We start from the raw sequence: 12,407 nt of genomic DNA on the forward strand, positions 1-12,407 counted from the left end.
TGTTGTAGCATTCAAATCCAGCTCGTGGCTCTTGAGACGTGTTTTTAGTACTTCAAGTTCTCTGACTAAGCTCGCTAGCTTTGGTCGTTTCATAGTATCAGGGTTTTTGGCTGCCTCTGATAGCAATCCTTTGATTGGTATGTTAAACTGTGATTCAATATGAGTCTCAACCCTCAGCTGTTTGGTTTGGTGTTGCTCGAGTAATTCGTGATAAAGATCTCCCACTATGTCAGGAGAGATATTAGATGGCAATTCATCTGTAAAATCATCTAAAGATAGCTGATCTTCAAACTTCAGTCGCTTAATTAGATAGTCAACTAGAATATTGGTCGACTTTGTATTAGCTGAAGGAGTCATTGGATATTTGTCAAACTGGTTGTTGTAAGTCTTATTAGATGTTCATTATCAATTGTTTTTATTTTCCATTGGTCGTGTCGAAGGTCAATTTTCTTTTTTTTTTTCTCTCCTTTCAGTCTGTCGCTTTGAACTGTTTGTCTCACCAACCATCACAACAAAAGTAAACATAATCTGCTTTTTTTTTCGTTTTTTCAACTTTAAAATTTCAATCACGTTTGCACAACAATAAAATGGGTTCATATGGAGTAGCGCCAACGGGCGTTCAAGGTCTTGCCACAAGTTTCTCAAAAAGATTAATGAATGATTCCGAAAATTCTTTACTATTCAATATTGCGCCAACCGGAAGACAAGCCAAAAGACATGTTCAACAAATAAACTATTCTGAAGATTTTGGTGATGATTTTGATACTGAAGATTCTCCATCTTCTGCTTTTGGAAATCGTAACATATCTGACAATAGAGCACAAGCAGAGCTTCAGAAATACACACTTGCAAAAAATACCCCAATAATTAAGAATTTGGCTCGTGACATAGCATTACCTGAATTGGTGGAGAAACCAGTAGTACTTGTCCCGATAAAAATATCACTTGAGAACCTAAACTCTAACCAGAAGTTGGTGGATACATTTATGTGGAACTTGAATGAATGTGTATTGACACCATTGGAGTTTGCAGAAATAGTATGCAATGATTTGGATCTTCCTACCAATATGGCTACACAAATTGCTGATAGCATAAACCAACAAGTGGAAGAATATACTTATGTTTCTAATCTAGCATTGCCTTCAGACGGCCCATACAATGTGACGGTTGATTTGTCGGTTAACTTGAACAAACACTTGTATCAAGACCGATTCGAATGGGATATGAATCAGTCAGACGTTACACCCGAAATGTTTGCTAAAATTGTGGTAAGTGATTTGGGTTTGCCTTTAGAATTCGAGAATGCAGTATCGCATGCATTACATGAGGTTATAATCAGAGTGAAAAAGAGGGTTATAGATGGAAGCTTTGATAATGAAATCTACAATTTGCATCTTGTGAAGGGTATAATATTTGAGCTTGGTGTTAGAATATTCACTGAAAGTAGTATCCAAAACGGAAACGATCGTTGGGAGCCATTAGTTGAGACGTTAACTTCAACTGAAATCGAACGTAGAGAGAACGAAAGGGTCAGAAACTTAAGAAGATTGAAGAGAGAAAATATGAGAAGAGATTACGATGATTATAATAAGAGAAGACATACAGGAAGAAGAAGATTTGATGAGTTAGAAGGTTCTTGGAGTTGATATTCTCTCTATTTGACTATATTATTAGGTGTGTTTCTGTATTTAATATGTAATAAAAGTAAACTGTTTGCTAATTATGAAATATTACAAAGCGTAGAAATAATAAGTCGGTATAGTATTGGTAGTTCTTGTGAATTTTATATTGCAATTTCATTAAAATTTCGTTCAAATATTGGACAAAAAAAAATGGTACTAAATGTCTCTCTTTATTATTTGACAAATACGAACAAAATAGAATCATCATATACATCTGCCCGACCTATAAATACCCATTTAATGAGCAAATCTGAAGTCCAACCTTCTTGTTCCTTCGTCTTTTGTGTTCATTCTATAATTTTCCTTTTCCTCTTCTGTCATTGAAGACCAGATTTCATCTCTTTTCTTGTTCTTATATACATAGTATACTTTGGTTAACAAAATGATAGGTATAGTTGCCAAACTAAAGCAAAACAATTGCATGTTACCCCTTTTATATAAGGGCAAGTCATCCTGTCTGTAAATGTTTTGTCCAATTATATTACTTAATTGAACTGCCATATTGTACAACGCAGAACTTATAGACCTGGTTCTAACCCCATTGGAATTTCTAGAAACCCATGCCACACAGATTGCATGGATATAGGGTTGACCAAAATATAACATGTTCAAGACATAAGTCGGCCATTGTTGAATACCACTTCCCGGCCACCACCTAATTATACCCATGATCGTGGCTGCATAGATTGGCGAAACCACTGCAACAAAACAACGTTCATTGAGCCTTTCAGATGTCCATGTTATTAGTAATAAACAAATGATGTGTAAAACTTGTGGAGGAATCATCAATAGATTTGTATCAAAGGTTGAAAATCCCATCTGACGATTGAGCAAAACAAAATATGAATTGAATGTCATAGTTCCAATATATGCCATTACCCCAATAGCAAAAATAGGGAATATATCCACATCATGCAAACTTTTGACCAATTGTTTTAAAGTTAATCCCTGTCGGTTATTCATAGACCCCTTTGTTGGATCATCACGTAAGATCCTATTCACTACAATCTTTTCTTCACGTTCTGTGAACCAGCCCTTTGGGTGCATCCAGTTTTTAGTTTGAACAGCTGATGGAACCATTAAATAGAAGCCAGAGATACCAATACATAATGTGAAAATACCTTCAAGTAAGAATAACCACCTCCAGCCAGCCATTCCAGCAACTCCCCTCATTCGTAAAATTCCAAAAGCTAACAAGGATGTTCCCACTTGAACCAAAGCCAATGTTGTCCAAAACCATGATAATCGAATTGGCAACTCCTTGCTGGTGAAAAAATAGCTTAGCCACAATACCAAATCTGCAATGAATCCTCCCTCTAATGCTCCTATCAATGCTCGAGTAATATAAAATGATGTCTTTCCGCTTAATGCCGCTTGACACAATGCAACAACGCTCCAGGAACAGATTTGAACTGGAATAAAAATATCCGGACCCAAAGCTTTAGAAATCAATTGGGAAGGAATTTCAGCCAAAAGGAATGCCACAGTAAAAATAGTATTACCAGTATTATAATCATTGGTGGTTAATCCAAGATCGTTTAATAAATTATCCAGAACAGCCTGAGCAAAATTACCTCTTGCGACTTGCAAACTAATGAAAAGAAAACAAGAAGTCAAAGCTACTCTATAATTAATTTTATGGATTACTTTCTTTTCTTCCAGTTCAGTCCACTCAAAATTTGGATCGAAAGCGGAATAGCTTTCGTAATTGCATGATTGATACAAATTATCATAATATTCAGCAACCTTTGGATCTAAAAAGGGATTGTTGACCAATTGATCTTCTTCTATAGATGCTGATTCCTTCTTTGACTCTGCAGTAATTTCAATGTATCCCTTATCCATATTTAAAGAATTCAATGACAGCTTGTCTTCCACTTGAATTTTGTTTTCTACTGAATTGTTTACGTTGTTTTCTTTCTTTTTAATAGAATTGGCTCTGGACATTTTGAAGAAATCAGACTTGTATAGGTGTTTAAGTTTTGAAGTAAAGAAAAGAAGGACACCCCCCCAAAAAAATAACGATCCTTGATTCGATTTATATACACATGGGCAATGCAGATATTTCAGCTACTATACGTCCAAAACCAATTGATTCAGAAATACCATCTGGCAATTAATAAAGTCAATAAAAAAAAATTCTTGGGTATACCAATTAGAAAATGCCTCAAAACTTAATTTTAGCGCAAACCGTATAGTAACATCTGGTCAAAATTGCCAGTATGAAAGTGAACTCAAAGTAGACTCGTTCTTCAGTCATCTTCATTTCATACTGCCGGCTTCTGTATATATAATAAAAGATATATTTTTGACTGTTGTTTGGGCAATAGTGAAGCAAATCACGTATTCTTTATGAAAGACGTTTTGCAGCATGTCAACTGAAATCTAGAAGACACCACACTTTCTATTGTTGCAAAATCAAAATCTTCCAACTGTGGCTCTCGATTAGCACATCGAAAAAAAAAAAAAATTACTAATAATAATATTAATAAACCTTGTATATATTGAAGCTTAAAACTATAAATGACGAAACAGCTTACACACATTATGGATATTTTGTTTCCTTGGTGGTAATTAAAGCTGTGAATACCTAGTTTTAATCTTTTACAAAGAATTAAAGGAGTTCTGGGTGCTAACAATTGTTGCCAAGGAATCACGACCATAGAGTCTCATATACATGGAACCTTTTTCAAACAAATATGTTCTTTTTTCGTGGTCACATTTATTGTAATATCAAAATATAGACATAACTAAAAGCCGCTTATTCGAAATAAGTCAATACCTTCTTTGCATGTTCTTTAGTTAGATAATCCTTATCAAACTCGGCTGTGTATCCTAATGCGGTTTTAACTCGGTCTCTGTAGTCGGCTGGGAATTCAATATTCTCTTTTTCAGATAGAGCTACCAATACATCGTGTATCACCACAATCGCTGCTCTACGAATAATAGAACTTTTCTCCAAATCCAAGACCCCAATACAACAATCTAGCACTTCATTTATGTTAACAGCAAATATGTTGCTAGTCACACATTCTCCTAGTATAGAAAGTGCCGACATATCAAGTCTGTGGTCCCTCTCCTCATTACCAACTTTCCTAATCAATTTCATGACCGCATTAATGATTAATTCAGCGGATTCCCCGCCAAATAGCTCATTTTCATGTTTGATGAATCTTAACAATACTTCGCCAATTTTGACTCTTTCATCCAAGTCTGTGTCCCCCTCGTCATCATCATTCAGGTACATTTTACACAACTTTTGTAATACCCCAACTTTATCCCACTCAAGCAAATTCTCTAGACCCTTGATAACATTAAGGTATATAAACGGCTCAGGATCTTTTAATTGCACTAAATGCAAATTGATTACGAAATCCAAAGTAGTGACAGTGCTTTTCTTTTCTACCAATTGTCTTAATAGATATAAACCATGGGCACGAATAGGAACCAATGGATCATTCAAACTCGTAATTGCCCGACTGAGAATTTGCCTTTGATTATCGAGCTCGTTATCCGCAGACAATGCATGGTTCCCACTAACCAAATCTTGAATTCTAGTACGAAGAGCTCCAGCAGCAGCATTGGTCGATTCTAAAGCTAATAAAGATTTCATTATATTGGATAACACTTCTGAACACTGGTCATCTACAATGATATCATTTTCTGACAATATTGCCGAAAGTAATTGTAATAACACAGGCAATATCAGCTGAGCCTCGTCGTCACCTTCTTCATTATCATCATCTTCGTCGTCCGAATCAACTTCTTGCATTCTATCATCTGAACTGATTGCTTTCGATGAACCTAGGAAACTGTCAACCAACTGCAACATGTCGATCGGATTGGTTGCTAGCTTATCTTTAAATTTTTCCCCGATACTTTCTAGTAAACGTAAATCAACAAGCATCAAGAATGGATTAGGCTCATCTCCACCAAGAATAACTTTATCTTTATTCAACCAGCTCTTTAGGATGCTAACAAATAGCTTTTGGATCAAACTATCATCTAGTTCTTGTAATAGATTAATCAACGACTCGCAAGCAAAATCTAATGAATCGATAAATTTGTTGACTTTTGTTTTTTTGCTTGTAGAGGTGAATTCGGGTTTGATCTGCACAATCTGCACCAAATCATTGTCACCTATTTCATATTTCCAATCTTCGCCGTGTTCGTATAGTAAATTCTTGGCTATAATAAGTAAACCAGCAATATTGTCACTATCAAAGTCCTTCATTATAGTAAAATAACTCGTAAGAATATCTGAAATTATTCCAAATGGCTTTTTGTTCTGTTTTAGGAATAGATAATATCCCCAGAGAGGTAAAATTATGGGTTCTATGACAGCCTGATATAAATCTGGTTCCATTCCCTTTTTGGTTAATGAAAGTATGACATTGATACTATTGTTAAGGTCGGCTTCTGTCACCAAAATTTCCACTTCCCGGGGTGAAGGATTGAAGTTCTCCCAGATCTTTTTCAATACAAAGTCACTTGCTACCAGTTTGTTCCTTTGCCATAGTTTTTCCAACACAAATGACACACATGATGTGATTGTGGGTCTATTAATATTGATCAATAGATTGTATATCTGGGCTCCAACTGATGTAAAGTAACTTCTTGCGTCCACGCTTTTTGGCTTCAGCAAGACTACGTTTGACACATGCTCAAACTTTTCGATATTAATTTCCTCTTGGTCTCTAAGTCCAAGCACAAATTCCACCAATGTCAATAAACCATCACTTCTTGAATAATGAAGCAACTCCAAACGAGACATGACAAATCTCTTGAACTGCTGTGGTGAGGATGAGGCCATAATTAATGTGTATATTTGAAATAATTCAAATGTAGACGCAAGACTTTCAACTTTGGAAATGTCAATATGACTTGAATTGAAATTGGGAACGGTGATTAACGTCATGGCAACGATTAAAAAGTCCGTGAATCCAGTTCCTTTAAATAGTAAGTCAGCAACATCGGACTTGTACAGAAATAATCGACTGAACTTGTCATAAACCAATACTAAAAGCTTTTCAATATATTCTATATTATCTCGCGGGAGTGTATCAAGTTTGATAGTTTTCTTGCTATCTGAAATATTCTTCAATTGTCTTTTTTCAAATTCAACTCCAATTCGGAAGACATTCAAAGGCGGGTAAATACCGTGGATGATAATCAAATTGACCAACTTACTAAACGTTTTAATATCATGCAAGGATATTGCCATCAAGTTTTTGTCATCAGTTTGCGGTACATTCATTGAAAGTCTTTGGATTTCCAATAATTCGTCCAACAATCTTTCCACAACTACATAACGTTTAACTAACAGATCATCTGGTCCGGATAACTGAAAACGATTATAAAGTTCATCAATGTTTAACTTATCATAAGGTAAATCGATTTGTTTCTGTAATTTGTCAAATAAAATGTCAATGGGTTTTGTTGGTTTGAATTGGGGTTTGTTAAGACCTTTTCTTTGTGGGTACGCTTCGTCCACTGTTCTTTTCACTGTGACTTTCTTAGGACGAGTTGCAAATGGATTCTTTTTGGGTTTAGAAACAGTCACATTGGTATCGCTGTGATTATCTATCTCTTCGATTTTTGGTGGACTCATGACTTTTATTTTTTGTTAAAAAGTAAACATAAGTTGTTTGAATTACAAATTGGTTTAAAGGAACAAGAATAAAAGTTCGATGGAAATCTTCATTACATATAAATTTGCTCTGGCACGCGAGCTTATGTAATCGAAATCATCTCTGAGGTTCCACAGATAGAATTTTTTTTTTTTTTTTATTTTATTTTTTTCACGAAGATGAACTACCCTTCTGATTGGTAATACTAACAATAGCAAGCAGGACTTTATAAATACAGTACACCATGGCTGAAGAAATTACCAAGTTGAGTCAAGAAGAAATGGACGTAGTGATATACGATTCCAGAGTTGGTGATTTGGAAACATTGAAGGAAATATTTGATCTTGAAAAGTTAATTACTCCAAAGACATTGACAGTTATAAAAGATGATATCACATCAAGTACACCATTACATATGGCTGCTGCAAATGGTCATTTGGATGTAGTTAAATATTTATTACTGTTGGTTGATAAAGATGATGTCAAAGAATTTCTTGAAGCCAAGAATGATAATGGAAATACTGCCTTGCATTGGGCCTCATACAATGGCCACTTGGAGGTCGTTCAATATTTGGTGGAAGAATTCGAGGCTGATCCTTTTATTAAGAATAATTCAGGTCATGATTCTATTTTCGAGGCCGAACTGAATGGGAAAACTGAAGTTGAAAACTGGTATTTGAAGAAATTTACCCCAGAAGATGCATTTGATGTTGAAGAAAATGAAGCTGAAGGAACCACAAAGATCACTTATCAACCTGGTAAAGAAAGTAAACTAGCTGATGAACAGGCTAGAGATGCTGTGTTTAAGTCAAGTATAGAGAAAGACAGTAGTGCTGATTTGGAGGAGAAAACAGCAGAATTGGATATAAATAAAGATTAGATAGAGTGAAGTAACACAAACTATAACTGTTCATATATGAATATATATATATACTCTTTGTATATTAATTGCTACTAATACAGACAGACTCTGGAAACCATAGATGCTAACTGGTAAGACTTCTTCGCTGTTTTACTAAAGCGTGAATCTTTATTTCGTGCGTGCAAATTGGATAAAAAGAAAATTTTTCTCTTTGCTTGATTCTGTTGTAAATTTTTTTTTTTTTCAGTCATATTTATACAACAGCCTACTATTTGATAGATTTATATACCCAACAAGATCATCATGTCAGATTTAGGATTTGATACTACATTAAAGAAGAAGAAGAAATCAAAGAAGCCATCTTCTGAGTCCCCTGCTGTCGATGCAGCTGGCTCAACAGAGTCTACACCACAACCAGCCGATGCTTCAGTAGATGATTTGTTTTCTGGCTTGAAGAAAAAGAAGAAATCAAGCTCATCTAAAAAGTCAGTTGAAAAATCTGAATCTCCATCTGTAGACGAAGATTTGAGTTCATCATTAGGTGATTTGTCATTGAAAAAGAAAAAGAAGAAGTCAACCAAGAGTTTGGGTGTCGATGAATTTGAACAACAATTAGAAGAAGCTGGTGTTGAAGAAAATACAGACAATGGCAGTGCTAGTAATGGCACCAAAGATCAATCCACAATTGGTTTGTCTTATCCGGATTTATTATCTCGTTTCTTTACTATTTTGAAAACCAACAACCCAGAATTGGCTGGTGATAGATCAGGTCCAAAATTCCGTATTCCACCTCCAGTAGTTCAAAGAGAAGGTTCCAAGAAGACCATGTTTGCCAATGTTCAAGAAATTGCTTTAGTTTTACAAAGAAGTCCAGAACATTTAATTCAATATTTATTTGCTGAATTGGGTACCACTGGTTCCATAGATGGTGAAAAGAGATTGATTTTGAAAGGTAAGTTCCAACCAAAACAAATGGAATCAGTTTTGAGAAGATACATCATTGAATATGTCACATGTAAGACTTGTAAGAGTATGAATACCGAGTTGAAGAGAGAAAGTGCCAACCGTTTGCACTTCTTGAGTTGTAAGGCTTGTGGTTCTACCAGATCCGTATCTTCCATCAAGACCGGGTTCCAAGCCCAAATTGGGAAAAGAAAGAAATTCTAATGAGTGTAAACTTTTTACATCAGTGTCAATTTTGCATTGTATAATAAGTGCTCTATGTATAGTTTAAACCGTAATAAATACAGCATGCTGACAAAAAGTTTATATACTAGCCACGATTTTCTTCATTGGTGAACACCAAGTACTAACACCTTCATGAACCATCATATATTCAACAACTTGATTCTTTAAGTCATTTCTCAATTGTGGAGTGATATTTTCAAGATTATCTAGGATTTCCTGGCAAATATGATGCATGAATATCAAATGTGAAGACCCGGGACTCATTTTCTCAACAACATTGACGAGTTTCAGCTTGTAATGATTCAATTCACGTTCGGAAAGGTTCAACTTCAAGGCAAAGATTTTATTTAGTATATCGGTAACATTCTGCACCGTTATATCTCGGTTGTGATCTTTTGTAATTAAAATGGATTTCTTTTGTGGTATAGGACAGTCATTCCAGCCTTCAATTAAGTCTCCTCTTTGGTACTTGGTTAAAGTCATTGCAATCTGTTTCGTATTATATCCAACTTAAAGGTAAGAACTTGAAAAAGAAGAAAAAAAAAGGAAAATAAAAGTAAAAATAATATTGAAAAGTAGATGTGGAAAAATAAAATAAAAAAAAAGAAAATGAAAAATTGAAACCCACGGTACAACGTGTCGTTATTACAGCGCTAATGATTGATGAGAATGGGCAGAATTTCATTCAATGTTTCCTTCCTTCTTTCGCATGTTTTACGACTAAAAAGAAGAAACCCATCCCAACAAAAAAGAAAAAAAAAAGAAATTAAAATATGGTGGTACTGGAACCAGAACACGTAATCTTTATGTAATTTTAAAATCCTACAAATTACATGCACCACATCATAGATTCAATTGTCTTGCCACCTCTAATGCTTGATTAAGCAACTCATCTATATCGGGTCTATTCTCCGGTTTCAATTGTAAACATTTTTTAATCAATTCGATTACTTTTGGATCAAATTGACCGTTGTCTGCTGGAATCTGATACTTTCCCTGTAAGATTGCCAAGTTCAAGTTTGCACCTTGTTCGATTTCCAACTTTTCAAACGGAGAGTATCCAAAACAACAACAATACAATAAACAACCCAATGACCAGATATCGGTTTTCTCGGTTATTTCAGCATTTGTGGCCACATCGACCAACTCAGGAGCTCTATATGGCAATGTACAATGTTCTTGAGCAAAGTCTTGTACCGTCAATGCCTGTTGACGATTCTTCACAGAAATTCTTGCTCTAGAACAAGATCCCAAGTCACAAAGAACAGGCAAACCTTCAGCTGATAACATGACATTGGCGGGTTTCAAATCATGATGTGCGTAAGGAACCAGTTCTTGCATCTGTAAACTATTCTCATTCCCATTAGGCTCCTCAAAATCTTCATCATCACTTGTGGGTAACAATACGTCTTGCTCATCGTCGTCTAATCTAGTGTTATTCGTGGTGGTTTTCTTGTATCTGTGCATAGCTTTCAATCCTCGACACACCCCAATGAATATTCTCATAATTTCTCCCTGCTCCATCTTTGAATTGTTTAAAACTAGTTCATTAATAATATCCTGTAAAGACTTTTCAAAATATGGTAGTAAGATCAATATATTCTTGGAGCCATCGCTTTCCAGTTGTATCAATTCATCGATACTGGAAATTATATACGGCGACTTGAATCGATGATAGTTCTTGATTTCCTTTAACGCATTCTTGAAACTTTCATCTTGTATTCCATAAGGACATCTTATTTTTTTCAATGCATAATACGATTGAGATGATTGTGTTGTTGTAGAAACCAAATAGACATATGAAAACCCTCCTTCTCCTAATAATTTAATAATCTTGTAATTGCGATTATTTATATTTATCGAAGGTGACGACAATGTTGGAAAGCATGGCAAACAAGTCCCACATAATGATAAAATGGCATCCATATTTGGTGATCTAATAGTTAGGTAGATAAAGGTTTTCCAACGTAGACTCAATCTATGGATTAATTGGTCTTCTATATGTTTTTTTTGTTTGTTTGCTTTCTCTAATACGATCTATTATTTCAACAAAAAAAGACATTTCTGCCAGTACACGCGCTGGAACAATAAACCCATACATAAAGAAAGAAAGAAAGAAAAAAAAATTTGCTGTGTTCACACTAAACCTTTACAAAGTAATCGAACCAAGAGAGTATCTATTTATTTATTTATTTGCATCTAATACGAAGATGAATACAGAGACCAATGATGAAACGAAATCAAGATCAATGTCCCCATTACCTTCAAATAACACGACTATACTTGGGGAGATAAAAACAGGCACACCGATAGATCTAACTGTCGACAATTCAATAATTCAACAACAAGAAACAGAATACCCTGTGCAACCACTCCAGCAACCTGAACTTCAAACGAATCATCAACAATTTGAAAATATAACTGGAAATGTTACTAATGGACTGTCCGGTATTGATGCTATAGATTCAATAGAATTGATGCAGAAACAGGTTCAGGGACAAGAACAAACATTAGAAAACACCCAAAATGAAGAAGAGAAAGTAATTGAAATGCAAGTTGATAACGAAGAGGACGATGAAAAGGAAGAAGACCCTATTGACAAAATGAGATCAATGGAAGTTTTACCTGATTTATTTAACTTGTTATACGAATTGAATAACAGCGATAATACAAAAGTAACAGCGAAGGATTTTGATAAATACCTAGGCAGTTTGAGATTGAAATTGAGCAATTTCAAGGATTCAATGCAACAAATTGACAACATCAATGAAACACTAGTCAACACGTTTGATAAGATAGAAAAGCTAAAACAGAACAACCATAATAAACAAAGTTTCTTGTTGCAGCTTAAACAAAAAGTAGACCAATGTTTATAGTTGATATTTTAATGAACACTCGCCCGAAGTAACCAATTTGATTGTGCGTTGTAACCCCCCCCCCCACGTCGGTGTCCCTACCTCCATTCCCAGTGCCGCGGATCTAGACCGAGATCCAAACCGACGATGCGAGAAAACCGAGAACGACGAAATGAAAATGAAAATTAAA

General features: G+C 35.1%; 8 protein-coding genes across 8 annotated transcripts; 4 read left to right on the forward strand and 4 right to left on the reverse strand. All coding sequences in view use genetic code 12, as the record gives it.

The window, feature by feature from the left end:
* Positions 1-587: 587 nt before the first annotated feature.
* On the forward strand, positions 588-1,646 carry CTRG_04010 (uncharacterized protein; the record flags this gene model as incomplete). The annotated part of the gene is made up of 1 exon (XM_002549667.1): positions 588-1,646. The coding sequence occupies one exon, from the start codon at positions 588-590 to the stop codon at positions 1,644-1,646; it is 1,059 nt and encodes a 352-aa protein (XP_002549713.1).
* A 273-nt stretch (positions 1,647-1,919) lies between these two features.
* On the reverse strand, positions 1,920-3,629 carry CTRG_04011 (uncharacterized protein; the record flags this gene model as incomplete). Its single annotated transcript, XM_002549668.1, has 1 exon — positions 1,920-3,629. The coding sequence occupies one exon, from the start codon at positions 3,627-3,629 to the stop codon at positions 1,920-1,922; it is 1,710 nt and encodes a 569-aa protein (XP_002549714.1).
* An 814-nt stretch (positions 3,630-4,443) lies between these two features.
* CTRG_04012 (uncharacterized protein) lies at positions 4,444-7,293 on the reverse strand (the record flags this gene model as incomplete). The annotated part of the gene is made up of 1 exon (XM_002549669.1): positions 4,444-7,293. The coding sequence occupies one exon, from the start codon at positions 7,291-7,293 to the stop codon at positions 4,444-4,446; it is 2,850 nt and encodes a 949-aa protein (XP_002549715.1).
* A 263-nt stretch (positions 7,294-7,556) lies between these two features.
* CTRG_04013 (uncharacterized protein) lies at positions 7,557-8,192 on the forward strand (the record flags this gene model as incomplete). The annotated part of the gene is made up of 1 exon (XM_002549670.1): positions 7,557-8,192. The coding sequence occupies one exon, from the start codon at positions 7,557-7,559 to the stop codon at positions 8,190-8,192; it is 636 nt and encodes a 211-aa protein (XP_002549716.1).
* A 285-nt stretch (positions 8,193-8,477) lies between these two features.
* On the forward strand, positions 8,478-9,341 carry SUI3 (translation initiation factor eIF2 subunit beta; the record flags this gene model as incomplete). The annotated part of the gene is made up of 1 exon (XM_002549671.1): positions 8,478-9,341. One exon carries the CDS (start codon positions 8,478-8,480, stop codon positions 9,339-9,341), a length of 864 nt encoding a protein of 287 aa, XP_002549717.1.
* Positions 9,342-9,440: 99 nt separating this feature from the next.
* Positions 9,441-9,845, reverse strand: CTRG_04015 (uncharacterized protein; the record flags this gene model as incomplete). The annotated part of the gene is made up of 1 exon (XM_002549672.1): positions 9,441-9,845. The coding sequence occupies one exon, from the start codon at positions 9,843-9,845 to the stop codon at positions 9,441-9,443; it is 405 nt and encodes a 134-aa protein (XP_002549718.1).
* A 360-nt stretch (positions 9,846-10,205) lies between these two features.
* On the reverse strand, positions 10,206-11,288 carry CTRG_04016 (putative serine/threonine protein kinase; the record flags this gene model as incomplete). Its single annotated transcript, XM_002549673.1, has 1 exon — positions 10,206-11,288. The coding sequence occupies one exon, from the start codon at positions 11,286-11,288 to the stop codon at positions 10,206-10,208; it is 1,083 nt and encodes a 360-aa protein (XP_002549719.1).
* Positions 11,289-11,572: 284 nt separating this feature from the next.
* On the forward strand, positions 11,573-12,238 carry MED9 (Med9p; the record flags this gene model as incomplete). Its single annotated transcript, XM_002549674.1, has 1 exon — positions 11,573-12,238. The coding sequence occupies one exon, from the start codon at positions 11,573-11,575 to the stop codon at positions 12,236-12,238; it is 666 nt and encodes a 221-aa protein (XP_002549720.1).
* Between the last annotated feature and the right edge of the window lie 169 nt (positions 12,239-12,407).

This window comes from Candida tropicalis, assembly GCF_000006335.3.
Source record: "Candida tropicalis MYA-3404 genomic scaffold supercont3.5, whole genome shotgun sequence".
NCBI classification, from domain to species: Eukaryota; Fungi; Ascomycota; class Pichiomycetes; order Serinales; family Debaryomycetaceae; genus Candida; species Candida tropicalis.